The sequence below is a fragment of the Salvelinus fontinalis genome, chromosome 6, assembly GCF_029448725.1.
Source record: "Salvelinus fontinalis isolate EN_2023a chromosome 6, ASM2944872v1, whole genome shotgun sequence".
NCBI lineage: Eukaryota > Metazoa > Chordata > Actinopteri > Salmoniformes > Salmonidae > Salvelinus > Salvelinus fontinalis.
The window spans coordinates 61,716,608-61,743,979 of NC_074670.1; the positions used below are offsets into that span (position 1 = coordinate 61,716,608).

The window sequence follows — 27,372 nt, forward strand, 5'->3', positions numbered from 1 at the left end:
TGATTGGTGCTACGCGTGCGAGTTACATGCTCGGGAAACTCAGATTCCATGATCAGACACCGGTCGGCCCAAGCGTCGCTCACAAAGCCCATTGTGTTGGTGTTCCACACAAAGCCGCAGTTGTGGACAGCGTGGTACTTCACGGTGTCCACCTTGCCGCTGCTCATGTCTCTGGTTACCACATCGCTCTCCAGCACGCTGGTGTCTAACAGGTTCTTGAACGTATTGGGGATCACGTTGGACTCTTTGTCGACTGATTTCAAGTTCTTCTCGTGTGATATATGAGCATCGTCTATCATGACTACACACGAGTTCCTCTTCTGCTTGTACTTGAAGGATTGCGGGGTGAAAGACGTCAGCGTCTCTATGCAGCCTTTCACCGTCCTGAACTGGTAGTTTAGCACGTTGTTTGCGTAACTCTTACCTTCACCGGGACCCGTAACGTTTAAGAGCATAATCCGTTCGATGGTGTACCTGGGAGCGGTGTTGGTGATAATGTAATTGAACGTCGTAGACGCCTGAAACAACCTGCCCACTTGAAGGCTGTCACAGAACAAGTAGCGCACCAATGCTTGGTCGTACACTTTCACCGGATTCAGAGGGTCCGAATGCTCCGGACAGTCATCGTCATTTCCAGGCGCCAGGTATAACGACTCGTGTATCTCGGTGAGGTCGTGACCGAGAGACAAGCTCGAGTTTCTCATTTTGTCGTCTATCACGTCTGTCAAACCTTGGTATAGTGAGTCTTTCACACTGAACTGGTGCCTGACAAGGATATTGAACACCATATCCACTATGCTCTCGAACTGTCTGCGGCCTCTGTACCTGACTTTCATTTCCTTGCTGAGGCGCTCCAGTTTACCCAGATGAGGGTACAGGTGCGCAAAGTAGTAGCTGTGGTCGTCTTTACTCACAATGAAGGGGTGATCCTCTGAGGCGTTGTAGAAACAAGAATATGAGGTCTGACACTCTCCGCTACACGCTCCAATGTGGTCCTTGGTGAGCCTCGTCTTGCAATAACACTGTCCTTTCCTCAGCAAAGACGCGATAGCTTTAGTTCTGCGTCTACTCTTTACATCACGTAATACCCTGGCAATGCGGCTCTTGGTGACGGGCATGTGCCTGTGGATCAGAGAGTTGAGAAATAGGTCCGGGTTCTCCCTGTCAATGAGTTTCTCCACAGAGTACCTGAATACCAAGAGACCTCTGATGTCAACCTCCATGCCTCCAGAGGACCTGTTGAGATCGACCGTGAAACGTTTCAGTCTTTCCACAAATCTCACATCCTCTGGAATGGTCGAGTTGTAGCACGTTTCAACAACCTTCTGGTTCAGCCATTGCACGCACGTCAGCTTAGACATGATTGCTAGGAACAGGTTCTTGGATTCACCTTTGCTTGTACTGTCTGTGATCCTCCCTATGGAGGTCTCCAGAACATTGAGATTTAGGTCCATTATAGACTCCGGTAAGGAAACCACCTGCCTCCCTGACTGACAGGCTGGGGTGTACATGGAACCCTGGAGTTCCTTCACCTTCTTCCTATCCACCTTGGTAGCATTCAGTGTATCACTGCGGATATCCACCCAGTCGAACATGGAGCCTAGCTCTCCCTTGCTGTCTCTCATCACTATCATAGCATTGTTGACGGATGATGCCCTTTTCCTAACCAATTGCAGTCGCATGAAAGCGTTGAACGCCTCCTCAAAGGCTTCTGTCATCTCATTGTCAGTTGCTTGATGTGGGGACGTGTCGTAATTGGTGTCAGACCTGGCGCCATCTCCTCTGAACACATCCATGTTCACACTCATGTTCATGAGTCTGAGCAACTGGGTACTGGACACATCCCCATCCGTATCACCAGAGGCGGCCAGTGTGCTTAACTGGGACTGTACACCGAGGCTAGACGACGGCGTATTTGTTTCACATGGCTCCTCGTTACTCATGTCTAGGATAAAACAGAATAGGCGCCCCTGAGCAAAATCCTCTCTGATAGGTGGTGACATACTGCAGAAATCTGTGTTCTCCAGAGTCACTTGGAGAACCTCGCCTTTGCAGCAATATGTCAGGTAAAGGAGAAATTGGAAAGTAGCTCTGTCCTTTGGTGACAACGCTCCGAAAGACAGCTCATCTGATATCCTATCGTGTAGTATGTCATTGTCAACCGCTAAGAAGAAGGCTCTCCTATTGGAAGGCACGTTCACTGTTTCTAACACAGCTGTATTTGCTTGTCTGTGAGGCAAAACATTACAATAGGTTGACACCGTTGTATTTTTCTTAGTGGCCATGCTTTGATAGTGTTGTCTTCTCTGGTCTAACACAATTGAGAGCCCTAGAGCCTACTTCCTAACTCCTTGGCATACATGTTACACTAAACCTCATGTCCTTGACAGGGTACTTCAGCTCTGAACAGTGAAGTCAGTTTGTCTGAGTTAGATAAGTCAGCCGTGTTTGGATAGATGAGCTCGTGACTGAACCGGACACTTCAGCTCTGAACAGAGAAGTCAGTGTCTCGTATTTGGATAAGTCAGCCGTGTTCGGATACATGAGCACGTGACTGGATCGGACACTTCAGCTCTGAACAGAGAAGTCAGTGTCTCGTATTTGGATAAGTCAGCCGTGTTCGGATAGATGAGCATGTGACTGGAGACAGATAATTCAGCTCTGCTCGGATGAGCCAGCCGTGGTCGGGCACCTCAGACTTAGTCACAAATGGATAATTCAGCTCTGCTCGGATGAGCCAGCCGTGGTCGGGCACCTCAGACTTGGTCACAAATGGATAACTCAGCTCTGCTCGGATGAGCCAGCCGTGGTCGGGCACCTCAGACTTAGTCTCAAATGGATAACTCAGCTCTACTCGGATGAGCCAGCCGTGGTCGGGCACCTCAGACTTGGTCACAAATGGAGAACTCAGCTCTGCTCGGATGAGCCAGCCGTGGTCGGGTACCTCAGACTTGGTCGCAAATGGATAACTCAGCTCTGTTGTGATGAGCCAGCCGTGGTCAGGCACCTCAGACTTGGTCGCAAATGGATAACTCAGCTCTGCTCGGATGAGCCAGCCGTGGTCGGGTACCTCAGACTTGGTCACAAATGGGTAATTCAGCCCTGAACGGATAATTCAGGCCTGGTTGTGTAGGTCTGTACTTGGTTTCGATTAAGATCTTTCATCCTTTGCTCTCCATATGCTCCTTAGTTCAACATTTGATATCTTAGCATCAGTTGGATGCTTGATACCATACAAAGGGTTTCAGGTTGTCACTGAACAGTAGTTCTACGAAAATATGTGACTACACTCTGTAAAATAAAGTCCCCTAGGTCTCTTGAGTAACAATCATGAACAAAGCCGTGCCTTTCGTGGATTACTTTCCTGACATCTACCCCGAGCGTAGAGTTGTAAACCCTGACCTTGAACCTAATCTGGTAGGGGTGATGATCAAGTCTGTCCTCTTTAACAGACAGGAGGAGGCGCTGTTATGCAGAGGGTTGGTGGTGCAGGCTCGAGATATCAAAATCTACACTACGGTACACTTCAAAGTTACTGGTATAGCTCCTGTTGTGGGTTATGACCTAGACTTGGGTCGCGATCAGGATGGCGAGGAAGAGACCTGGGAGCTGGTTGGTAGAAATTGGTCTAAACACTTTGCTGCTGAGCCAGTGAACGTCCACGTTCTCCATGATGACATTAAGCGGAAAGTAAATGCTCTCGTTTTCCCGCTTAAATGTATATCCTTGGCCAAAAGGTATGTAGAATCTGTAAGGGGAGCACTCACTTTCGGAGACTTTTGCCCCGACAAGGGCTACTACATTGCTCGAGACGGTAACACGCCTGCCTTGTGCTCCAATGTCATGTTCGGTAGGGTCTATTTCATGTCTGCAAACAAGCTGAACCAGGTGCTCTCAGTATCCGAACTCATCTATGATCACGACCTGTCTGAGGCTGAGACTAAGCTCTTTGACAGTAAACACGTGGCCTATTTCTACAAGGCAGCGTGTCTGGACATTGAGACCGTGTTTGACAAATCATACCGAGACATGTCCCTAAGATGCGACTCATTCGCCTACAGGTTCCCCTACTGCACTGAGCGTACGGTCGAGGGCATGACAGAGTACAGGACTAAGCTGGTTCACATGCTAGACACTGGCAGGTCACAATTGCCAAAACATAGTAAGCACGTCTCTATCCCTACTCTATCTCCTGACATGCCAGGTCAGCAGCACGAGATAACCTGCATCTCTCTCGTGATCCTCAACTCCCACATACCCAAGACTTCACCTGACCACCACAGGAAGAAGCTGATAGTTGTCTATAACAAATGTAAGGTAACACACAACCACCAACCAGAGGCTGACCACGAACTAGCCAGGGGTGCCGGTATAGACGATGTCAGAAGGATTATGTTTTACCCGTGCTCCGGAGAACTCGCAGTCCTGGAGAAGATGATCCAACTGCTGTACAAGTACGGCATAGAACTGCTGTACGTGTTCAACGCCGAATTCGATGTGAGAGTGATCGAGCAGCGTGTGCATTTTTACACTCAATCGAATTACACCAAGTTCCGAGACGCCGTTACCCAGGAACGAGGAGCCTCGCTATTGCGAGCCTGGTACGGCCTCTTTGTCACCAAGGCCCTGGCCCATGACATGGTACCGTTCTTCCAGTTTGAAAACGTACGTTACCTTGATATGTACAAGGAGATGCTGAAGAGCGTAGGCTCTGTGTTGCTCAACGGAACCTTGACCGAGTACAAGCTCCAACTGATATCTGTGCACATCCAAACGTTCAACAAAGACAAGGCCAAGCTGGGCCACTTCAAGATGAACAGCTGCGGTATGAACATCATAGATCTGTACAGGATGGCGGGGACCAGAGATATAAAGTTTGCGTGTACCAGCATGAAGTTGAACGACGTGGCACCCTTTGTCATCTCCAAGGTCAGGAAGCTACACAGAAAGGTTCCAAAGGACACCAGAAAGCTTTGCAAGCTAGCGGACGTGGGTTACTCTAGCATGGACGAGATGATCAGACTCGGAGGTAGGAGTCTATTTGCCGTGCTCGTCTACAACTTGGTCGACTCACAGCTGTGCGCCAGGCTGGCTAAAGTTCTCAACCCAGTATCAACTCTGTTTCATCGATGTAGGGCCACTCTCAATATAGACGTGGTGGTACACGGGAGAGGGGATAACTTTTGCGGCTTTGTGCAGAGCATTCACTCGGTTCAGATCCCCCAGCTCAAGTTTACACTCGATACCCTCAGAGTGAAAGCGGGACCCCTGGGCATGGAACTGAACAGCCGACTGCGATGGGATCCTAATCTCGCCTCAGACAATGGTGACAGTGACATGTGGAAGGGAGGATCTGTGTGTGACCCACTCACTGGCCTACACTACTCGGGGCCCGGCATGGGTCTGGAGCTGTCCTTTGACTTCTCCAGTATGTACCCCTCGATCATGTGCGCTCTCAACATCTCACCTGAGACCACCATCCCCTGGCCTCCCGTTGACTTTCCCCACGATCTATCGGGTTGGGTGTGTTACAACTGGGAGGCTGAGGGGTTTCAGTACGCATCGCTCATTCTCAAGTACGACCAAACCCAAGGCTGCTTCATCCGTGCTCCGGGCATATTCTCTTCCTCGGTAGAGTACTATCTCAACCAGCGAGCTGAGTTCAAGAGGAAACTCAAGAACCCTGACATCAGCGAGGCCGAGCGGGTCTACTACAAGCTACAGGAGGGAGAGTGTAAAGTCCTAGCCAACTCCTTCTACGGAACGGCTCCTCGTCCCTGCGGGCCTCTCATATCTGGCCACGGCAGGCAACAGATTGCCGTTGTAAACAACTGTGTGTCTACGTTCTACCAGCACAGCTGCCCTGTTGTCTACGGAGACACTGACAGTGTCATGGTCTCAGTCGGATACGGTCCCCGGGACATCCCCGAAAGGGACGTGTCTGATGTAGTCGTGCACAGAACAGATACGCCCCGGTCCGGGGACACTGACATCAAACTCCTCGAGAGCTTTGCCTGTGATGGCCGGAAGGCTGTGGGTGACATGTTTAAGAGGGCTGGCTCCCAGGTGCCTGCCTTTCTGGACTACGTGCACACTGCCTTGGTTGAGGACACTCTCGAGAGGATGTACGTGATAGGCAGAGGTAACACACACCGAAATGTAGCCAGAGACCCGAAAGGAACATTCACCAAGGAAGGATATCCCGTCTTTGTGGCAAGAGTCCCTGGGTCCGAAGAAGTTGCGGATGTCACAGGGCCCTTCGTTAAAGACAGGAGAGTCAAGCTGGAGTATGAAAACAGTTGCTCGGTCTACTGTCACGTAGCTAAGAAGACCTACGTGGCTCTCAGTCACAACCTAGACGACAAGGGTGATCTGTCTTCGATCTCCGTAAAGGTCAGGGGGCTGTCGGCCTTCAAAAGTATGCGCTCCCCTTGTGATTCTGCCGTGACGGACACCTTCATATCCTGCGTCATGAGGGGAGACTGTGTCAAACTGGAGACTGACGTGTTGTCCTGCTTTTCAACCTCTCCCTGGCACCAGCTCAAGGCTGGAGATGTAATCTTATACCTGGAGAGGGAACCGATCCTGGACGATCACGGGCAGTGGTTAGACTTACATCGAGCTAGCTCCTTCCTCACCTCTTACCGAGTGGACGATGTTATAACGTTGAAGCTGGACTCTGGGTTCTCTGCGGTCTCTACGACACTGGTTCCCGTACAGGGCTACGAGTCTGCGTCGAGCGACACCATCACAGTGAGAACGCTGTACAAGGACTGGAAATACTGCATGAACCACATGTTCTCGCGCAAGGAAGCCATCCTCAGAGACCTGTTAGCGTGCAAAGCATCGCAACTCATCGCGTCCAAGATGGCAGCAGGGTTCTTTCCTTGGAGCAGTCTCATCAAATCATCAAAGAACAAGCACTTTAGTCAACAAACACTGGATCGCTTGCAGGTAGCCAACTCCAGTGTTAAAACGACCTACCTAGAAACTGTGAAGACGTGGCTACAGCACATTACAGGACTCTCTGTCAAGCCAGTCGAATGCCCCGAGTATCACAAGTGTAACCCTTGCGAAGCAGCCTTCTACAGATACCCCTTGAACCTCCAGGCTAACACAGGGTGTATCACGGCCATGTTCGGTGGATCGCTCATATGCGAGGCCAAGCGTTCCGACACAAGCGTGGTGTCTGAAGGTGATAATGAACACGGGTCCAAACCCGTTAGAGATGACAACACGGAGGAGCATCACACCCCGGCCCCCAGAACCCTAACGCCAATCGATTCCTCGTCTTACACAGAGATCATTTCACACCCCTACCAGCCTTTCAACAAATGTTTCGCCAACTCCAGGGTGCTGATAGCTCACTATGCTGACTCTATCTTGGTGAACCGCTCTGGAAAGCTTTTAGCTCACTGCATTATAGACTACTGCTTACCCCGCTACATGTACAGTTCTGCCCTTGGCTCCCACAGCCTGGATGATTGCAAAGAGCACTTGCTCACCTCAATCTCCTCAGTCAGACAGAGGTTGAAGAGGGCAACCACGGCTTTCAACGCGGTAATGAACAACTGCCCTGAACACATGATACCCGTCTGCGGTAGTAGTGAGTTGGAGCACCTAAGGATCAACAGGGAAACTGTGGCGCGTCTGCCCGGTGAGAAACTCGAGGTCTGCAGCAATGTGATCACCAAGGACATGTCCCTACAGCCCCGTGATGTCTACAGGAACCTAAGCGCCTCGCTCGGGAAAAGGCTCACGGAAGCCATATCGGAAGGCATACTGTCCCTTGTCGACAACGACTCTTGCTCTGACGCCTCCATCTTGCTTTCGTTGCCGATTGTCATGTTGCAAGACGCTGGGATCACCTACTCTACTACTGGTAGGCTTTCCATAGTGAGAAGCGAGCTGTGCGAGAGGACTCTAGTTGACCTGGCAGGCCTTCTGTATCAGACTGTACTCATGTTGCAGATACAGACCCCTGACGCGTTCAGCTCTGGGCCCGTTATGTACCCAGAATCTGTTCTTTGCATCATGCCGTACTGTTGCGCCGACGCAAAAGTCATGAGAACCTGGATCGAGACCTTTAAGGAGAAAAAATGGATCACCCCTGTCCGGGCCACGCTCGGAAAGAGGAGACGTCCTCCCTCTGACTGCAGGGTGGTTACGTATCATTGCACCGGTTGTAAAAACTTCTACAAGGACCTGTTCACCAACAATATCCCCGGTCACAGGCTTATCCAGCGTGTCTACGGTGAAGACAAGAAGAGAAGGATAGGACGGTGTGTCAATGAAAGACGGTGGCTCTCGTGATCGAGACGAAAAGCACTGTATATACCATTTCGTATACATGCATTGAGTACAGACCGGTGATAGTATACCTTTAGCATCCCAAGCACGGGTAAAGATGTCTTTCAGTCAGAAGGAGTATGTGTTCACCCATACAATGAACAAGGTCAGTGAAGCACATCAGCCTACCATGTTCAAGATTGACTTGCAAGGGCTCATACCCTTTGGAGACTGCAGCACTCTGTTCATCATTGACAACATGACAGTTACCGCATACAAGCAAGGCACCTTGGACAAAATACCAGTCAAGTTCACTGTCCTCAATGACAACAAGACAAGGATCCTGACTAATGATCCATCTAAACTTTCATCCCAATGGAACGTTGACATTAACGGTGGCTCCTGTATCAAGATAGCTGGCACGGACACAGTGCCTTTCAATCGAACCCTATCTGTCTATGATGACGACAACAGGCAGGCTCTCATCAATGTCTTAGCCTTCATGATGTCAAAAAGTCTCTGGGCCTCGGACAGAGCGAAAGGAGCTTTAGACGTTCTGGTCGCTTCTCCCCGAGGGGAGTTTCAATTCATATGCGGCCTGTGTTCGGCGAAAGGCTTTGTCAGCATTACCAGGGGACCCAGTGGAATAGCATCCTTTTCTTTCCCCCAGTGTGCAGACAGCTACGTGTGCGTACCTTCCCATCAACTCGGCACTGACAAGGACTATGATGCTCTCAGAAATGTCCTAGCTCTTTGGCGATCTGTCTCCCTCGACGACCTTGGAATTCTCCACAGAGTCACTCAGGAGATGGCAATGGCAACCCCGCGAGCCTTCCAAGACCTCGACTGTACATCTTTCCCTCCTAGACACATGTATGGTGGGGGTATTGTCATCCCATATGCTGTGATGAAATACGTCTCCGCACTGTACCAGACCATGAGCGAGTACGCGGACAACATTGCCATTGTAGACGAAAATAGGCCTCACATCAAAGTCTTGATCCAGAGCCCCTCTGAAAACATAGGTGAAATCACTGGGCATCTCTCAATCACCATACTCTATGGAACAACACTCTGGGACATATACACCAAACTCATCCATGGGCTGAGGCTTGCAGAGGGATGTGAGGAAGAAGACATTGACAGTCTTTCTACTGTCACACAGTTAAGCACCGAGGTGTTGATCAGGAGAACCCAGTTGAAGTTTATGTTGAATAACCATATGTCTTTAAGGGATTGGTATAACTTTTACTATGGGGCAACATGTATGGGTTAACAACAATTGCGTGATATGTGCAGGAGGACTATGTTATACAGTAATGTTTCACAAATATATTGAATAAAGGCAAAAGACACCATTGATTTGGTTTATTCATTTCAAGAAAAAGTACACTCTAGCTGTAACATTGTATAATATCTTACAGAGTATGTTATGAAAAGAGTTCACTATTCATATCCATAGCCTTGTGCTGAGAATATCGAACCCTCTTGTGTCCTTCGATCCTACTCCATCCTTTTCATTGTCTCCCCTCACATTAGGGGGAAGGTCGTGGCACAAAAGTTACATTCCTAGCCCCTCTCATGTAGTCAATCAACTCTCCTATGGTGTAGAAGTGTAGATTGGTCCCACATCGAAAGCCAGACCCATGGAACATGATTTTGTATACCTTTCCTTTCCCTGTTACAATGTCAAAGAGGTATCCAGAGCGATGTTCATCCATGTAACATACTGCAGCAGCAGGGTTGAAGTTTTCACTTTGCATACTCTTTAGACTGTTTAACAAGGCAGTGTGCTCACTTGACCCTGGGGACCTACCATTTGGCGACTGCCCAAGAGACAGTCCCCACCATGCACTCTTTAGTAACTGTATCATAGTATGCATCTCTTCCACTACACGTATGCAAGTCCCCTTGCTTTGACCACCAGGTATGGCTCTAGGTCTAGCCATCAGGTACCCTCCTGGGTAATTTGCAATCATCTCTTCTATAATTTTTGCTGGTTGACTGTATTCCCACTCTAGGAAGTCGGTGCATTTGTAACGGCCTCCAGTGACATATATGGCGAATGAGATAATGTCACAATCCCCTGTCTTCATCATACATGAACACACTCCTCCGGGCTCCGCTCCACGGTAGTCCGCTATGGCAAAAGCTCCCACCTTCACCTCGGGTCTATTGAGGAAAGATATCATTTGTTCCTCAGATACGGAACCCCACCAGTGGTCACCCAGTGACTCTACAAATGAAAGCCATGATCTGTCCAATAGAGGCCAGTTTCCATAGGTCACTTCCATCCCAGTCATTTCGAATGCACACTTGATATTTCTTCCCCAGTGCTGAGAGAGGCAAACTGTTAACAGATCCTAAGAACAGACCTTGCTATTTAACTGCCTCCCTGTAATGCTCGGTTGGGTAAACACAGAGAGTTGGACAGCACAGAAACAGTTGGACGAGTGCCCAGAGCTGGATAAACAAATAGAGCCGTTGCCTAGGTGAAGGGAAGATAAACAGACAGGGCTGGAGAAAGTAAGCCTGTGTGTACAGCATAGACAGGGTTGGATGAGGCTGTGTGGACAGCATAGACAAGGTTGGATGAGTGCCCAGGTGACGGGAAGATAAACAGACAGGGATGGAGAAAGTAAGCTTGTGTGGACAGCACAGACAAGGTTGGATGAGCATGTGTGGACAGCACAGACAAGGTTGGATGAGCCTGTGTGGACATCACAGACAAGGTTGGATGAGTGCCCAGGTGATGGAAAGATAAACAGACAGGGATGGAGAAAGTAAGCCTGTGTGGACAGCACAGAAACAGTTGGACGAGTGCCCAGAGCTGGATAAACAAATAGAGCCGTTGCCTAGGTGAAGGGAAGATAAACAGACAGGGCTGGAGAAAGTAAGCCTGTGTGTACAGCATAGACAGGGTTGGATGAGGCTGTGTGGACAGCATAGACAAGGTTGGATGAGTGCCCAGGTGACGGGAAGATAAACAGACAGGGATGGAGAAAGTAAGCTTGTGTGGATAGCACAGACACGGTTGGATGAAGCAGTACCGGGTGGATAGCCCAGCTATAATGACTTTGTGAAACATGTGTAGTTGCAACGGTACTGCTCTTTGTAATGTATGTGAATAAAAAGAACAAGGCTCTGACATGACTGGTGATACACTTTATTGATTGCATGTCAAAACAATGATATGTAATGTATATTACATTGACACATATACTGTCACAAATATTAATTGAGATGTACAGTAATACAATGGTCATGGCCTATACCTCTGGTCATACGGGCTAGTCTGTATGGAACGTTTGAGACTGGGTAGGCCTCCACTTGTCTCCACTGGTCCCCTCCTTCTCCCTCCTGTTACATCCATCTTGCTCATGCACAGGTCCTGTGTTGTAGAAAGGGGTCTTGGTACAAAGGAAACCTTTACAACCGTTGTCATATGGTCCAGCAAACTTGTCATTGAGTTAAAGTGTATATCTGTATCAAGCACAAACCCAGACTTATCAAACGTGACCTTGTATGGTTGTCCTTTTGCTGTTACAATTTCGAAGAGGTATCCATATTCCTCTTCATCCATGTAACAGATCGCTGCAGCTGGCTTGGGGTATTCATCTTCCATCTTTTTTAGGTCCTGTATAACTTCAATGTGATTTGATGACATTGGGGAACTGCCCGTCGAATGTCCCCACCATGCACCCTCTAGTAGCTGTATCATTTCACGCATCCCTTCCACTACACATTTGCCAGACCAATTGTTCTGTTCATCAGGTATGTCTCTTGGTCTAGCCATCAAGTAACCGCTTGGGACTGCTTTAAGCACATCGGTTATTAGCTGAACAGGGTCACCTCTGTCCCAGTCTAGGAACTCAGTGCATTTGTAATAGCCTTGGGTGACGTGTATATCAAATGGGATGAGAGTATTGTCAGTGCTCTTCACCATACAGGAACACACTCCTCCCTGCATGTCACCAAAGTAGGCCGTGATGGCAATAGCTCCTACAGTAACTTCGGATCTATTTAGGGATGACATTAGCTGCTCTTTAGAGACGGAGCCCCACCACCTCTCACCCAGCCATTCTACCAGTGGAAGCCAGGATCTGTTCAATAGAGGCCAGTTGCCATATTTCCTTTGCTTAGCGACACGGAGTGAGTCGAATTGTCTTCTCCCCATATAGGCCATCTTCCAACCACTTACCTATTTTGCTATGTGTATGTAATTGGTATCATAGTTCTTGTGATTCAGCCATTGTAAATAGTAGGAAAAGTGGAACCATACCCCAAAGCCGCACACTCTCACCAACCCCAGGAAAGGGCCTTATGTTTTCTAACTGTTGTTGCTAGAGACGTGGCTAGTTGCTCATCATGATTATGATCACATGCAGCCTTACGAACAGCTTTCACCTCTGTACAACCACACCTAACCCGTAACTTAACCCACTCATGAAAAGGTGTTTAACTGTGACACCTACTGCAACTGTCGCATTTAACAGCTAATCATGGACCTATATCTCCTTACCTCAGGCAATTGTGCATTTCCGAACTCTAATCATGTCAGAGGAGAGTGGTATAGAAACTGACAATAGCGAGCTGAGCCTGGTAGGAGAGACGCATGTTATATCATACTCTATAGACACCTCTTTCATAGACCATACTCATCACAGGCATTTAACTTGTACTGATTCTAACACTCGTCTCTATTCCACAGGTATCTACCATAATCCTGACCCGTTCTGTAGGTACTCGGTTTGATGTCCTTTCATTCACTGTTGTAAAGTATACCATGTATAAGTGATACATTTCCCATGTCTGTAATACACATTCAGGAGAGTGATTACATACTATCGTCTGACGATGAGGGACCTAGGAACCTTGTCTTGGAACAAGCTCCTCCACTGTTGCCCCCAGAAGTCGTCAACCGGCCTCAACCTCACCTAGCATTACCTCCTCTTCCCCAGTTGAACAATGCAGAAGATGAAATGGTAGATATGGTAGTGTATACTGTGATGACACTTTTGCTTGTGTGTATGACTTGTTGGTAATGTGGTTATGTCTCTTTCGCTCAAGTATATGGCCGATGATGAGGATGGAGCTGATGCGGATGGAGATTATGATGATGGAGATGACTAGGTTGCAATGTGTTGAGATCTAACTACACTGAACCCATTTTATTCATTTTTGAGCTGCCACTATGTCCTACTTTTGATATGGATGTATGTAAATGTTATGTACTCTGTAAATAAATGTGACCTGGTATTCTTGCTCAGGATATTATTGTCTTTATTCACAGAAGGATATGGACATTGAATAATACACCACAAGCACTTTGTAATGGCACATTTACCAAGCGATATGACAGTGATTACATATGCTCTCCACCTATATCTTTCCTACTCTAGACATTGTGTCTGGCATCTGTGACACCTGGGTGACGTTCCAGGCCTTCATCCCCAAAGATGTGGTTCTTTGGTCGGGCAACAAAGGTTGCATCTTCAAGGCAGCAGATGCGGGAAAGAATAGATGTGATATATGGAAAGTGTACACCTGTCCCAATCGTAAACCCCAAGTTATCAAACGTCACCTTGAATCTCTTTCCCTTGGCAGTTACAATATCAAACAGGTATCCCAAACTGTCCTCATTCATATAATGGATTGCGGCAGCTGGGTTGGTGTGCTTGTTTGTCCTCATTCGTAGAAGCTCTATCACTTTACCATGTGGTGGGGACATTTCCAAACTGAGGAATGCAGCTCCCCACCATGAGCCTTTTATCAGCTTTACAATATAACGCAGCTCGTCCACAATTTGTGTCATAGCAAAGTATTTGGGGTCATGAGCCATCCACCTGGGTCTACGTAGCAAGTGTCCTTCTCCCAGTTTACGCACCAGAACTTTCATAATGTCAATAGGAGTTGAAAATAGACCTTGTACCATATCGGTACAGATGTACCTGCCTCGACTAATAACAACAGTAAAGGTCATGACTGAATCCTGTGTCTTCACCATAATCGAACACACTCCTCCTTGCATGCCACCGAAGTGTGCTGCGACGACAATGTCCCCTTTGCGACTGTTAGATGTATCCATGAATGTGATAATCTGCTCTTTAGAGACTGATCCCCACCAGCGCTCCCCCAGCCATTCTAGGAAGGAATGCCATGATGTGTTCAGTATAGACCAACTAAGCATGCTTTCCATCAAATGTTGCTTTCTCGAATCTTCCACAGCTGGAATCGAGTCGTGACCATCTTCACAGTAAACCTGTAACTCGCCACCCTCTTCGCTGTAGCCTTCGTTGCTGTCCACCACCTCGCCATCGTCAACCTCTTCATCGTACACGTCTTCACAGTCCACCACCTCGTCGTCGTAAACCTCTTCATCGTACACGTCGTCACAGTCCACCACCTCGTCATCATCGACTTCTTCACATTCCACGACAGCGCCGGTGTCAACCTCTTCACCATAGACCTCTTCACAGTAGACCACCTCTTCGTCGTCAACCTGTTCACTGTAGAGCTGTTCACTGTCGACGTCTTGGGTGTGGACCTCGTAGTCTGACTCCTCGGAATCGTAAATGTCGTAGTCCACAAGACTATCGGTTGAACGGGGACTGGTTTCAGCCTCTTGGTCTCTGGTATCCTCCATGTCAGCACCGGGAGTATCTCGGTTATGGGTATAGTCCTCTTGACAATTGTCCTGATAATCATCACACATCCAATCCTCGTAGTCACCTGCCATGTCCGCTCCCGAACTGCTTTCGGAATCAGATGATTTGGAGCCTGAGGACCTAACTGCTTGTGGTATATGGCTGTTCCCAATCTCATAACCCTGGCAGTAACCGTAACAAGACTGAGTCTGAGGCCTCTTGACACAAACGACTGTCTCGTAATGGTTCCGACTATTCTCCAAATATATGCCCTGCTTAGACACCTCTAAACCATTAGATCTGTATTCAATCCAACGGTTGGTATAGTATGTATATATGCTTACCCCCAACATGTCTGCAGCTGCTTGAATCTCCACTTCGGTCGCCCAACTACCTAAACAATTCATGTTGGACTCCGTAATGTACTCTGACACTGAACGGTAACACACTCTCAGGATGGTCCTATACATATGTTGTTTGCTCTGTAGCTGCTGCACCACCGCATTTCGAATTGGCTCATGGTACTCCTCTGTACCACACAGTGCTTCACTGACCGCTCTGAAGAAACAATTTCCGTCACCTTTTATTTTCACATTCTTACACGGAGCACCTAACACACCAGACGCAGTATGACTGAGAGACCTCTTCTTGCACTGCACCTTCAGCCTAGTGCACAGCAGCTGGGCATCTTCAACTGTAACAGGGTTGAACTGCAGCTCTCTGCATGTGCTGCCACTAACAAAGTCAATGTCCGAGTCGTCGCTACTGTCATTCTCCTTTGCTGTATTACAATATCTGAGTGTATAGAAAGACTCTGATTTCCCATGTGCCATTGTACACTCTGTTCTGCTTCCTGAGAGACGTCAGTATGGTCATTAATATATCGCTTTGGCCCCTATTGTCAAAGACCCACAGTTCTGCAGACTGAGCCATGATAGGGCGGGCCTAAGGAAAGCGTCATCAATCACACAGAGCTTAACAGAAGCCACAGGAGCCTATAAGGCTTCCATGCTTGCTGACTGAGTCATAATAGGGCGGGCCTAAGGAAAGCTTCATCAATCACACAGAGCTTAACAGAAGCCGCAGGAGCCTATAAGGCTTCCATGCTTGCTGACTGAGTCATGATAGGGCGGGCCTAAGGAAAGCCTCATCAAACACACAGAGCTTGACAGAAGCCGCAGGAGCCTATAAGGCTTCCAGGCTTGCTCACTGTGAGGGCTTGGGTAGCCTTGTTATAGTTTATAATGCTGTTGAATGCAAGTAAAAAATAAAGTATGCTCAGACAAGCAACTGTCAAGTGTTACCAACTGTACTTTATTGATAAAAGAGGTCCACATCACCATAGTACCAAATGAATACAATATAACATTTCAACTGTTAGGATAATTACATCTCCCCCATACTTTCTCGGAGCAGTGTCAGATTCAGAACTCAGGTCCCCCATCCATACCACGATATTCTCCGTCAAGGTCAAGTCCCCCATCCACACCCAGGTAGTCTTCTTCAAGCACAGGTCCATCACTGATTACACTGTGCTTTTCGTACAGATGCATACATAGAGACAAGTGGATTGTTGCAACGAAGATGAACAGGTTACCCATAATAGTCCTACTTGTTATAGCTGATACCTCTTCCCCAGTGTTGATAAATGTAAACTCTTGTAACAACCCAAACTGACTTATAAGTACTTCCCTGTATTAGTGCGTTGGCTAGAACATCAAGTGTTGGATAACTGATACGTGGTTTGCTACACTACTGAAAGCTGGATCTATTGTCACAGCCTCCAAATTCCACAGACAGGATACAACATAAAGTTTTGGATAACTGAGAGGTTGTGGTGGACACTCACAGATTCAACATTACGGCCAAGGGCCCTGTGTGCGAAGTGACAGGCTGTCCCCCGTACTGCCCTTGGGCCCCGTGTGAGTTTGGGTATTGATTCTAAAAACGCCCCCCCTCCTGCACTACCTTCCCTTGGTTGTGGATATTGTGCCTTTTGGGTATGGTTGTTGTTACATAACCCTCCCGTTGTCCTTCTATTATGCCTAGCACACAGTGTCCCCCCCGGGGTCACTCTGTCCCGTCTTGGCTAAAGGCCCAGTGGGCACAAGTGTGACAGTATGGGTGTGAACAGCCTTTGCAGATGTATTTCTTACACCTGCAGCACGCTGTGTGTGTCTTGGCGTCCTTCTTGGGTGGGCAGACCTGACACCTCTTCCTCTTACTCGCCCCCAGCGGGGCGGCCGGGGCGGCGGCGGCGGCCGGGCCGGCTGCTCGCTCGCGGGCCTGCGGACGAGCCTCGGCGGATACACGCTCGCCCCGTATGACTTTGACAAGTGCGGACGCGGCTTCGGTGCGGGGGAGACGCTGCCTTCTTTGGATCAAGGGCTTCACGAGCGCCTTTCCGAGCTGCTCCAGGAACACCCTCCTCTTGTTCCGCTTCCCGGGCATCCAGTCGGGGTTGATCTCTCGCCATATGACAAAGGCGTTGTAGGAGGACACGTCGAGGATGTTGTGGAAGATGACCAGGGGCCAGCGGGCGGTCATCCGTCTGCAGCTGTAGGTCCCGACCACCTTGTCTAGGTTGTCCACGCCGCCCTTGTTGCAGTTGTAGTCTAGGATGAGGGCCGGCTTCCGGTCTCGGCGATCGCTGACGTCGGGCTCCGCGTGCCGCGTGCTCAGAAGCAGCACGTTCTTATTTCTCTTTGCCAGGTAGGACACTAGAGTGGCGGTGGGCGTGAAGGCGAACCTGGAGGACGAGACCTGTCTGCCCTTGGACTGGAGCAGCGCGGGAGGGAGCTCGGGCTTGTTCTTTCGCACCGTGCCCACCATGGTGAGGTTCCTCTCGAGGAGCCGCTGCCCGAGTTCGTAGGAGGTGAAGAAATTGTCACACGTGACGTTGTGACCGTCCGGCAGTCCCTCGGTCAGATCGAGGACGACGCGCGCGCCCTGGTTCTTCTCGGGGTATCCGCCGGCCGCCTTGCCGGTGTACACTTGCATCTTCCAAGCGTAGCTGGACTTGGCGTCGCAGGCCACCCACGACTTGATGCCGTATTTGGCCGGCTTGCTGGGAATGTACTGTCGGAAAGGACAGCGTCCTTGAGGCGAGGGAGAGGGGAGGGAGAGGAGAGGGAGAGGAGAGGGAGAGGAGAGGGAGAGGAGATTAGCAGGAGATTAGCAGCAGCGTCATCGTTACAGGCTCACCATCGGGGCGCACTGCGTTTACGTTACACGCAGCCGCCACCGCCGCCGCCCGTGCCACTGCCCATTGCTACTGCTGCCCATTGCTACTACTGCCGATTGCTACCGCTGCCCGTGCTACTACACGTACATACACAGATACATTGACTGCTACCGCTCTCTATGCACAGATACATAGACTGCCCGTGCTCTCTACGCCACGCGTACATACGCAGATACATTGACTGCTACCGCTCTCTATGCACAGATACATAGACTGCCCGTGCTCTCTACGCCACGCGTACAAACACAGATACATAGACTGCCCGTGCTCTCTACGCTACGCGTACGTACACAGATGCATAGACGGTACCTCTGAACGGGACCAGTTGTTCGTCCACCGTCACTTCGGGCCCCGGGTTGTAGAGGGCCTGCAGCCGCTCCTCCCACAGGTCCCACACCTCTCTCACGGCCGCCAGTCTGTCGGTGGCGAGTCTCGCGGGTCTCGACTGGCGGTCGTCGAATCGCAGCAGCCTCGAGTACTTGTGAAACGCCTTGAGCGGCATGGTGGCGCGGAACACGGTCCTGCCGCTCTCGGCGTCCCACAGGCTGGCCGCGGCCTCGCCTCGGGACCTGTAGACGCCGGCTAGGATCAGCAGCCCTACGTAGGCGCGCAGGTCGGTGGAGTCCATGGGTCGCCAGCCGTCGCCGTATTTTCTCACCCCCTGCAGATTGGTCATGTCCACGATGATCCTTTCTATCGCCGGTGTGACAAACAGCCGGAAGGCGGACTCGATGTCGAGCGCTCGCGACGCGGCGTAGGCCGTGGGGCCCGGCGTCACGGCGGGGCAGGGCGGGCGGATGGCGCGGGGTCGGTCCGGGCCGCGATAGGCCGCGGAGGACCATTTGATTTTGCCGTTTTTCGACAGCAACGTCTCCCTTTCTCGCTCTGGCTCTCTGGCTCTATCTGGCTCTCTGTCTCGCTCCTCTCGGGCAGCGGCCGCGTCTCCCTCCGGCTCTTCCTCCGGATCTTCCTCCGGCTCTTCCTCCGAAGAGGAGCACGACCGCGAGGCCGAGTCGTCTCCGTAGTCGTCCGCGTCGCGCTCGGGGTTGTATTCCTCACCGTCTTCATCTTCCGAAACGTCCTCCTCTTCGGAATCGCAGTAGTCTTCTTCGTCTTCTTGGTCGACGCTGGAGGATATCTGTTCCAGGACCTGAGCCGCGCTGAAACCGGGACTGCGAGGCGTCGTAGGCGGAGGCAACACGCTCGGCGGGGTCGTATTCCTCGTCGCCGTCGTCCTCGTCGTCGTCCTCATCATCGTCCTCATCTTGTTCTTCTTCTTGTTGTTGTTGTTGTTGTTCTTGTTCTTGTTGTTGTTGTTCTTGTTCTTCTTCTTCTTCCTGACAATATTAGTAGGCTCTCTACGCCCTGCTTACTGTCGTAGGCGGAGGGCTCACGCTCGGCGGGGTCGTATTCCTCCTCGTCGTCGTCCTCGTCGTCGTCCTCTTCTTCTTCTTCTTCTTCCTGACAATATTAGTAGCCTCTCTACGCCCTGCTTACGGTGGCCACGTGAATGGGACGAGGCACGCGAATGGACGAGGCGCGTGGTCGGCCCTGCCTGCTCCTTCGGCCCTTCGGCCCTTCGCCCCTTCGCCCCTTCGGCCCCTTGGCCCCTTCGGTCCCATCCGGGACGCTCGGCTGGCCTACCCGCGTGATAGCACCGAGGTCGTGCACAGAGTTGGTGGGGACAACTGGTCCCTGCCGGGGTCACTCCGACCCGGCCCAGACAGAGGGGAACAACTCCTAACACAGGCCCCGGGTCACTCCGACCCGGCTCAGACAGGGGTAGGAGGGGAGGGTTTACAACATACACCTTGCTAACGCCGCCGGGGTCTCTCTGACCCCAGGCCCCCGGAACAGAGGGGAACAACTCATAACGCAGGGCTTACAACAGGGCTCGGGTCACTGTGACCCGGCCCAGACAGGGGTAGGAGGGTTACAACATACACCTTGCTACACGCTGCCGGGGTCTCTCTAACCCACACAGACACTGGGAATCGACTCGTAACGCTGGCCGGTGGTCACTCTGTCCCGCCGAGGCAAGGGGAAGGTTGTCTAACAACAGCCATACCCGAAAGGCACAATTTCCACAACCAAGGGAAAGTAGTTTGTAGGGGGCGTTTTTAGATTCGATATCCAAACTCACACGGGGCCCAAGGGCCCGTTTGGGGCAGACACGCCGTATTCGACACAGGCCCTTGCCCGGAATGTTGAGAATGTCAATTTTGGGGCAGGACCTTTTACTAGTATCCAGCAGGTGGTGGTGTTGGGTCACTGTGACCCCGGCCTGCCGGGGTCTCTCTGACCCACACAGACACGGGGGAAGCGACAGGTGACGCTGCCGAGGGTCACTCTGACCCCTCTGACGTCACTATGACCCCGCCCACACAGGGGCAGGGGCAGGAGGGTTACAACATACACCTTGCTAACGCCGCCGGGGTCACTCTGACCCCTCTGACGTCACTATGACCCCGCCCACACAGGGGCAGGAGGGTTACAACATACACCTTGCTAACGCTGCCGGGGTCACTCCGACCCACACACAGACACGGGCAATCAACTCGGAACTGCCCGGGGTCGCTCTGACCCGCCGAGACAACGGGAGGGTTAAGGTTTCTATGTGACCACACGTTGTCCCGAATGCAAACAATCTTCCAATTATGTTTCAAATGGGACTGGTGATAAAACACATCATTATTCCAAACAGAAGAGGAACATCTTTCTTTATGGAGTGACAGGGATAATGCATAATTTTGACATTTGTAGCTGAATCGTTATCTAAGTTCATTCCACCTCGATTAGCACTATGGCCACGTTTACCCGAGGTTACGGAGATACACTTTGAATTAGTGAAGAAAGCATTTTAATTGAAAATGAACAATGTGGAAAATGCTGCAGTAGTCTACAGCACCTTGATGAAAGCTGAGCCAATTGGAGAAGGAAGAGGCGGTGATGATAAGCAATTGACATAATTGAATTATTCTGCATGCAAATTGGGCCTTCGAGGTTTACCCATCAAGCAAACACATTCTTTTGTTGATGAATAGTCAAGTGGAACTGGATGTCCCCAATATGGAAGGATGAGAAACATGGGGCCCAAATGGGCCATTATCTAAACGATGTAGGGCCAATATGATAGGGAGACATACTAGATTGTGAGACTGAGAAAGGGCGAGCTCGATGTGATAATTTATAGTCATTGTTGTCATTCTTTTGCATAATGTATGAATTGTGTATGTATGAATTATTTTATACATCATCTTGTTATAAATACATTTTGTTATAATTGTATCCTTACCTTCAGTTTGTCTCACATTCCAGTAGGTTATAGTAGGCTATCATTAAAGATATTCAAGTAAGCTTCAGTGGGCTTTAGTCGGCTTCAGTAAAGAGATTCCAGTAGGCTTTAGTTTGCTTCAGTAAAGAGATTCCAGTAGGCTTCATTAGGCTTCAGTAAAGAGATTCCAGTAGGCTTCAGTAAAGATATTCCAGTAAGCTTCACTAGGCTTCAGTAGGTTAAGTAAAGCGATTCCAGTAGGTTTCGGTAGGCTTCAGTATGCTTTAGTAGGCTTCAGTAAAGAGTTTCAAATAGGCTTTATTAGGCTTCGGTAAAGAGATTCCAGTGGCCTTCATTCGGCTTCAGTAAAGAGATTCCAGTAGGCTTTGCTAGGCTTCAGTAGGTTAAGTAAAGCGATTCCAGTAAGTTTCGGTAGGCTTCAGTATGTTTTAGTAGACTTCAGTAAAGAGATTCAAATAGGCTTTATTAGGCTTCGATAAAGAGATTCCAGTGGCCTTAATTCGGCTTCAGTAAAGAGATTCCAGTAGACTTTATTAGGCTTCAGTAAAGATATTCCAGTAGGCTTCAGTAAAGAGATTCCAGTAGGCTTCAGGAGACTTTAGTAGTCTTCAGTAAAGAGATTCCAGTAGCATTAGTAGACTTCATTAAAGATATTCAAGTAAGCTTCAGTGGGCTTTAGTCGGCTTCAGTAAAGATATTCCAGTAGGCTTCAGTAAAGATATTCCAGTAGAATTCAGTAAGTTTCAGCAAGCTTCAGTAAAGAGATTCAAGTTTCATTTTCCTCTTTCAAAAAGACTGTTCCAGTACAGCAGAGAACAGCCCTAGGACTTAAACCAACCTCCACAAACAAACTTCCATCAAGACACTCATTAGCTAACTGAGCGAGACACTTTGTTTAAATCCTTTTTCTCTTCCAATTCATAGGAGAAACAGAAAAAAGTATGCACACTTCCAGTCAGATGCAAATGTCTCAACAAAGAAGGCTATCAGGTGTGTGTGTGTGTGTGTGTGTGTGAGTGCGCGTCATTATGTGCATAGTATTTATGAACTACTCAAAGGTGTGTGTGTGTCAACTCACATCATGGTGACGTTAATGGACACTGCTGGGACATGGTGAAACTGGGCGCCGTCACAGTCCAGCTCCAGGTCTCTGCACTGGCACAGCTCTGGAACAGCCCCCAGCACTGGTGGAGGAAGAGACAAGACAGAGGAAGAATATATTATTGTCTAACGCCAGAGGAGGTTGGTGGCACCTTAATTGGGGAAGACTGGCTCGTGGTATTGGCTGGATCCGAATTTGTGGAATTGTATCAAATACATCCAACACATGGTTTCCATGTGTTTGATGACATTCCATTCGCTCAGTTCCAGCCATTATTATGAGTTGTCCTCCCCTCAGCAGCCTCCTGTGTCTGACGCACATCCACGAGTCATACTGGACCAAAAAAAGATAGCAATGAAAATAAATTACAACAAGGAATTTGGACAACATTGTTGTTATAGAACTAGCGTTAAAGAGAAAATCCACTCACAAACTATCTTTCGGTATTTTCTTAATTAGTCCACCCACTGTTGATACAGTCCCAAAATGCATAGGCAAGACATTAGACTTTCAAGTTTTTGACTGCTGTCACGAATGTCGTAGAGAGGAGACCAAGGCGCAGCGTGATTTGAATACATACTTCTTTTAATAAAGAAATATACTGAACAAACAAAAATACAAAACGAACGTGAAACGTATAAACAATGATTGCAGACATGCAACATCACAAAGACAATAACCCACAAACCAAACTGGAAAATGGCAACCTAAATAGGATCCCCAATCAGGGACAACGATAAACAGCTGCCTCTGATTGGGAACCAATCTAGGCCACCATAGACCTACATATGTCTAGACTAGACACACACACCTAGACATACAAAAAAAACTAGATAAGACAAAAACACACATACCACCCTTGTCCCACCCTGACCTAACCAAAATAATAAAGAAAACAAAGAATACTAAGGTCAGGGCGTGACAACTGCTGACATACAAAACATTTTGGGATTGTATCAGCAGTGAACTAATAAAAAAATAAGATCCGAGAGACATAGGAGAGCATCAGGGACCAATCTTAATCACTGCCTATGTACGTTAGAGACACGTGACTTGTGTTTGCTTTGCAGTTTTGCTTTCTTCCCTGTCTGGGCACACTGTTCTTACAAAGGCTAAAATCAGAGACCTTCTGCATCGCAAACGCGTGCCCCCCGCCAGACAACGTATTTGCCCATTACTCCACCGAAAAGGTACCAATTCGATAGCACTAGCGGAGACATTTCAAGATGTGGAATGAGGTTACGGCACAATCTCAACACCGTTACGAATGGCCACAGAGAAACAATGCGAAGCTGCAATCGATTGAATTGGGGCCATGTCAGAGGCTGACTCGAAGGCTCCAGGAATAGAGAGGATGACTGTGATTATGTGAGTAGTTTATGGATTATTTGTCAAAGACAAGAAGTCCAGGTTCCGGCAGGACATTTTTAAATGGATAAGGGACCGTGTTTGATATAGGATACAGTAAAGTGGATATCATCAGAAAAAAATCCTTTATATCTGAGGGGAATTATAATCAGTCATAAAGGAATGGGAATACTAAAATATCAAGGGTATTCAAATCACGTCTTCAAGTTCTGTAGTGTTGATTTCCTTTTTCATTACTAGTTAATTTTTTGATCAGTGTCATCGAGTACACATATATTGTGTCATGACTAAATTAGGGGAAGAATGACAATCAGCAGTGTAATATTGATGTACTGTTGGGGACATATTTGAGGACACATTTGAATCATGTTCTGATGTTCAAAGAAAGAAACATCTGTAGAAAGAATGACATCTAATGCATGGCATATCTAATGACTAAAATGAAGAGGAGTTTTGCATTTGACCTGAAGTGTGACATCTCATATTCCTCACTCATTTCAAAAGTATTTTTGATACTATTGACGAAGAGATGTGGGAGGACATTTGGAGATACGCAAAAACAATATCTAAATGTAATCGTACTAGAGCAATTCAATTAAGAATAATACACATATTGCATATATCCCCAAATCGCAGACATGCTTTTAGCCCCTCTTCCTCTTCTCCTCAGTGTCTTAAATGCAAAACTGATACAGGCACCCTAACACATTGTTTATAGTCATGTACCAAAATACAAAGATACTGGTCTGGTGTTCTGCAAGAAATTGAAAAGATCCTAGGGGTTGATCTAGAATTGGACCCAGTTTCTTTACTGTTGGGTCTCCCTAGTAGGCATGTTACTTCTGTGGGTAAGAGGAGGCTTTACAACATCCTTACCTTTGCAGCGAGGAAAAACATCCTTTTACAGTGGATTAGTGATAAGGTTCCTTCTATTAAAGATTGGCATACGACACTATTTGAATGGGTGCCTCTGGAATATTTGACATGTACATTGCATTCTAAAACAGATCAGTTCTACAAAGTATGGGAACCCTATCTAAATTGCCTAGAACCTGAGGTATCAGCTATTATGCTGCAAGGATTCTCTTAGAATGGTGGTGATCTATGTATTTCAGAATTACACTGTACCTTCCATGTGTGGAACATAACTTCTTAGTTTAAACTGAGCTTTTTTGTTTCATTTCTGTTTGTAAGTTTGTTTAAAATGTATGTATTGAGAGACGCAATGATGGGGATGGGGTGAGAGAAGAGGGGAGAGGAAAATGGTGTGGGTGTGTATGTGCGTGTATGTGTATGTATATGTATATATATATACATCCGCAGGTATGTGTAAGTGAGTGCTGTTTTTTTGTTGCTTTGTCTCTGTTGTTGTATCTCTTAATATGGGTGAAAATTGTGAAATTCCAATAAAAATTATTTAAAAAAAAAAGTATTTTTGAAAGACGGGAAATTTGCAATTTTAAAACTTTCTTATCAGTGACCTCTGTCCTACTAACAATAAAGTTACTAATGGATTGAAAACCTCTAACTCTGCCAAAGACATTTGAGAAAACATTGGATATAATCAAAGGATTATATGCACAGTCTTGGAAGGAAACAAACCTGTTTATTCAATCAGGAAACGCTTATTGCTTGTTATCTGATAGCATGTCAGTCGTGGTTAATATTAAATTGCATTATTCCGAAACTAAATAAGGACATTTTAGGAATGTTCTAGCAAGGAGATGTCAGACAAATCCTCATCTGTTTAAAGCACTGTCTTAACATTTACATTTAAGTCATTTAGCAGACGCTCTTATCCAGAACGACTTACAAGTACATACATTCATACTTTCTTTGTACTGGCCCCACGTGGGAATCGAACCCACAACCCTGGCGTTGCAAGCGCCATTGTCTACCAACTGAGCCACACAGGGCCACTTAATGCCTCGAGGCAGCACAAATGGACCATTCGAAACTGCTAGACTTCCATCTGGCCTGTATTATTCAGTTCCAGAACCACAAACTTAAATAAATAAAGACATCTGAATGTTAGAATTGGAGATTAGGGACATCAGGAGAATTGGAGTGAAGCAGTTGCTATATCAAAACTTTGCTTCAGTCGATACGTTTTGGCTACATGTAAAGTTAGTATAGTTGTTCTACCTTTGACCTTACAGTACACAACAAATCAAATCATCAAATCAAATTTTATTTGACACATACACATGGTTAGCGGATGTTAATGCGAGTGTAGCGAAATGCTTGTGCTTCTAGTTCCGACAATGCAGTAATAACCAACAAGTAATCTAACCTAACAATTCCACAACTACTACCTTATACACACAAGTGTAAAGGGATAAAGAATATGTACATAAAGATATATGAATGAGTGATGGTACAGAACGGCATAGGCAAGATGCAGTAGATGGTATAGAGTACAGTATATACATATGAGATTAGTAATGTAGGGTATATAAACATAAAGTGGCATAGTTTAAAGTGGCTAGTGATACATGTATTACATAAAGATGGCAAGATGCAGTAGATGATATAGTACAGTATATACATATACATATGAGATGAGTAATGTAGGGTATGTAAACATTATATTACGTGGCATTGTTTAAAGTGGCTAGTGATACATTTTTACATACTTTCCATCAATTCCCATTATTAAAGTGGCTGGAGTTGGGGTTTCAAACAACTAACTCACACATGTGGGAGGAGCACAGGGTCAGTTGAAGCGTCAGCTGCAGTGCCGCGGCTCTGGAGATATTAAGAGCACGTACCTTGGATCTGAAACCCTGGCCATCTAATTGCCAGTTCAACCCCCACATGTTTTACTGCCCTACCATCCACTTGCCCGTTCAATCCCCTCATGTTTTACTTCCCTGCCCTCTCCTTGCCAGTTCAACCCCCTCATGCTTTACTGCCCTGCCATCTACATGCCAATTCAACCTCCCCATGTTTTACTGCCCTGCCATCCACTTGCCAGTTCAACCCCCTCATGCTTTACTGCCCTGCCATCTACATGCCAGTTCAACCTCCCCATGTTTTACTGCCCTGCCATCTACATGCCAGTTTAACCCCCCCATGTTTTACTGCCTTGCCATCCACTCGCCAGTTCAACCCCCTCATGTTTTACTGGCTTACCCCAGCCATACAGAGTGATTTCATTGAATTAGCTAAATATAACCCGAGGGCATTGCTCACCCATGGCTGTTTAACCATTCACTATAATATGCTATGTCAAATACATCATAAAGTATAGCAATATTCCAAGTAGCTCATCATTAATGAATGCGTATCATGGATGTATAATGAATACTTTTATAATGGCTGTGTAATAAATACTTTTATCATTGCTGTGTAATAAATACTTTATATACTCATGGTTTATGTAAATGACTAAAGGAGATTTACAGTATTCTCTTGGATGAATTTC

At 47.8% G+C, this 27,372-nt stretch overlaps 1 protein-coding gene across 4 annotated transcripts in view; it reads right to left on the minus strand.

Moving 5' to 3' along the window:
* The window catches only part of LOC129858250 (relaxin receptor 1-like), a 124,181-nt gene that overhangs the window by 27,759 nt on the left and 69,050 nt on the right, over positions 1–27,372 (minus strand). For all 4 annotated transcript variants that reach the window (XR_008759995.1, XM_055927357.1, XM_055927358.1 and 1 more), the window contains one exon: positions 22,554–22,659. Coding sequence is in view for 3 of the 4 variants with exons in the window: in XM_055927357.1 (XP_055783332.1) it covers positions 22,554–22,659 (106 nt within the window). In the remaining variant the exon portion in view is untranslated. The remainder of the gene's footprint in view (positions 1–22,553; positions 22,660–27,372) is intronic.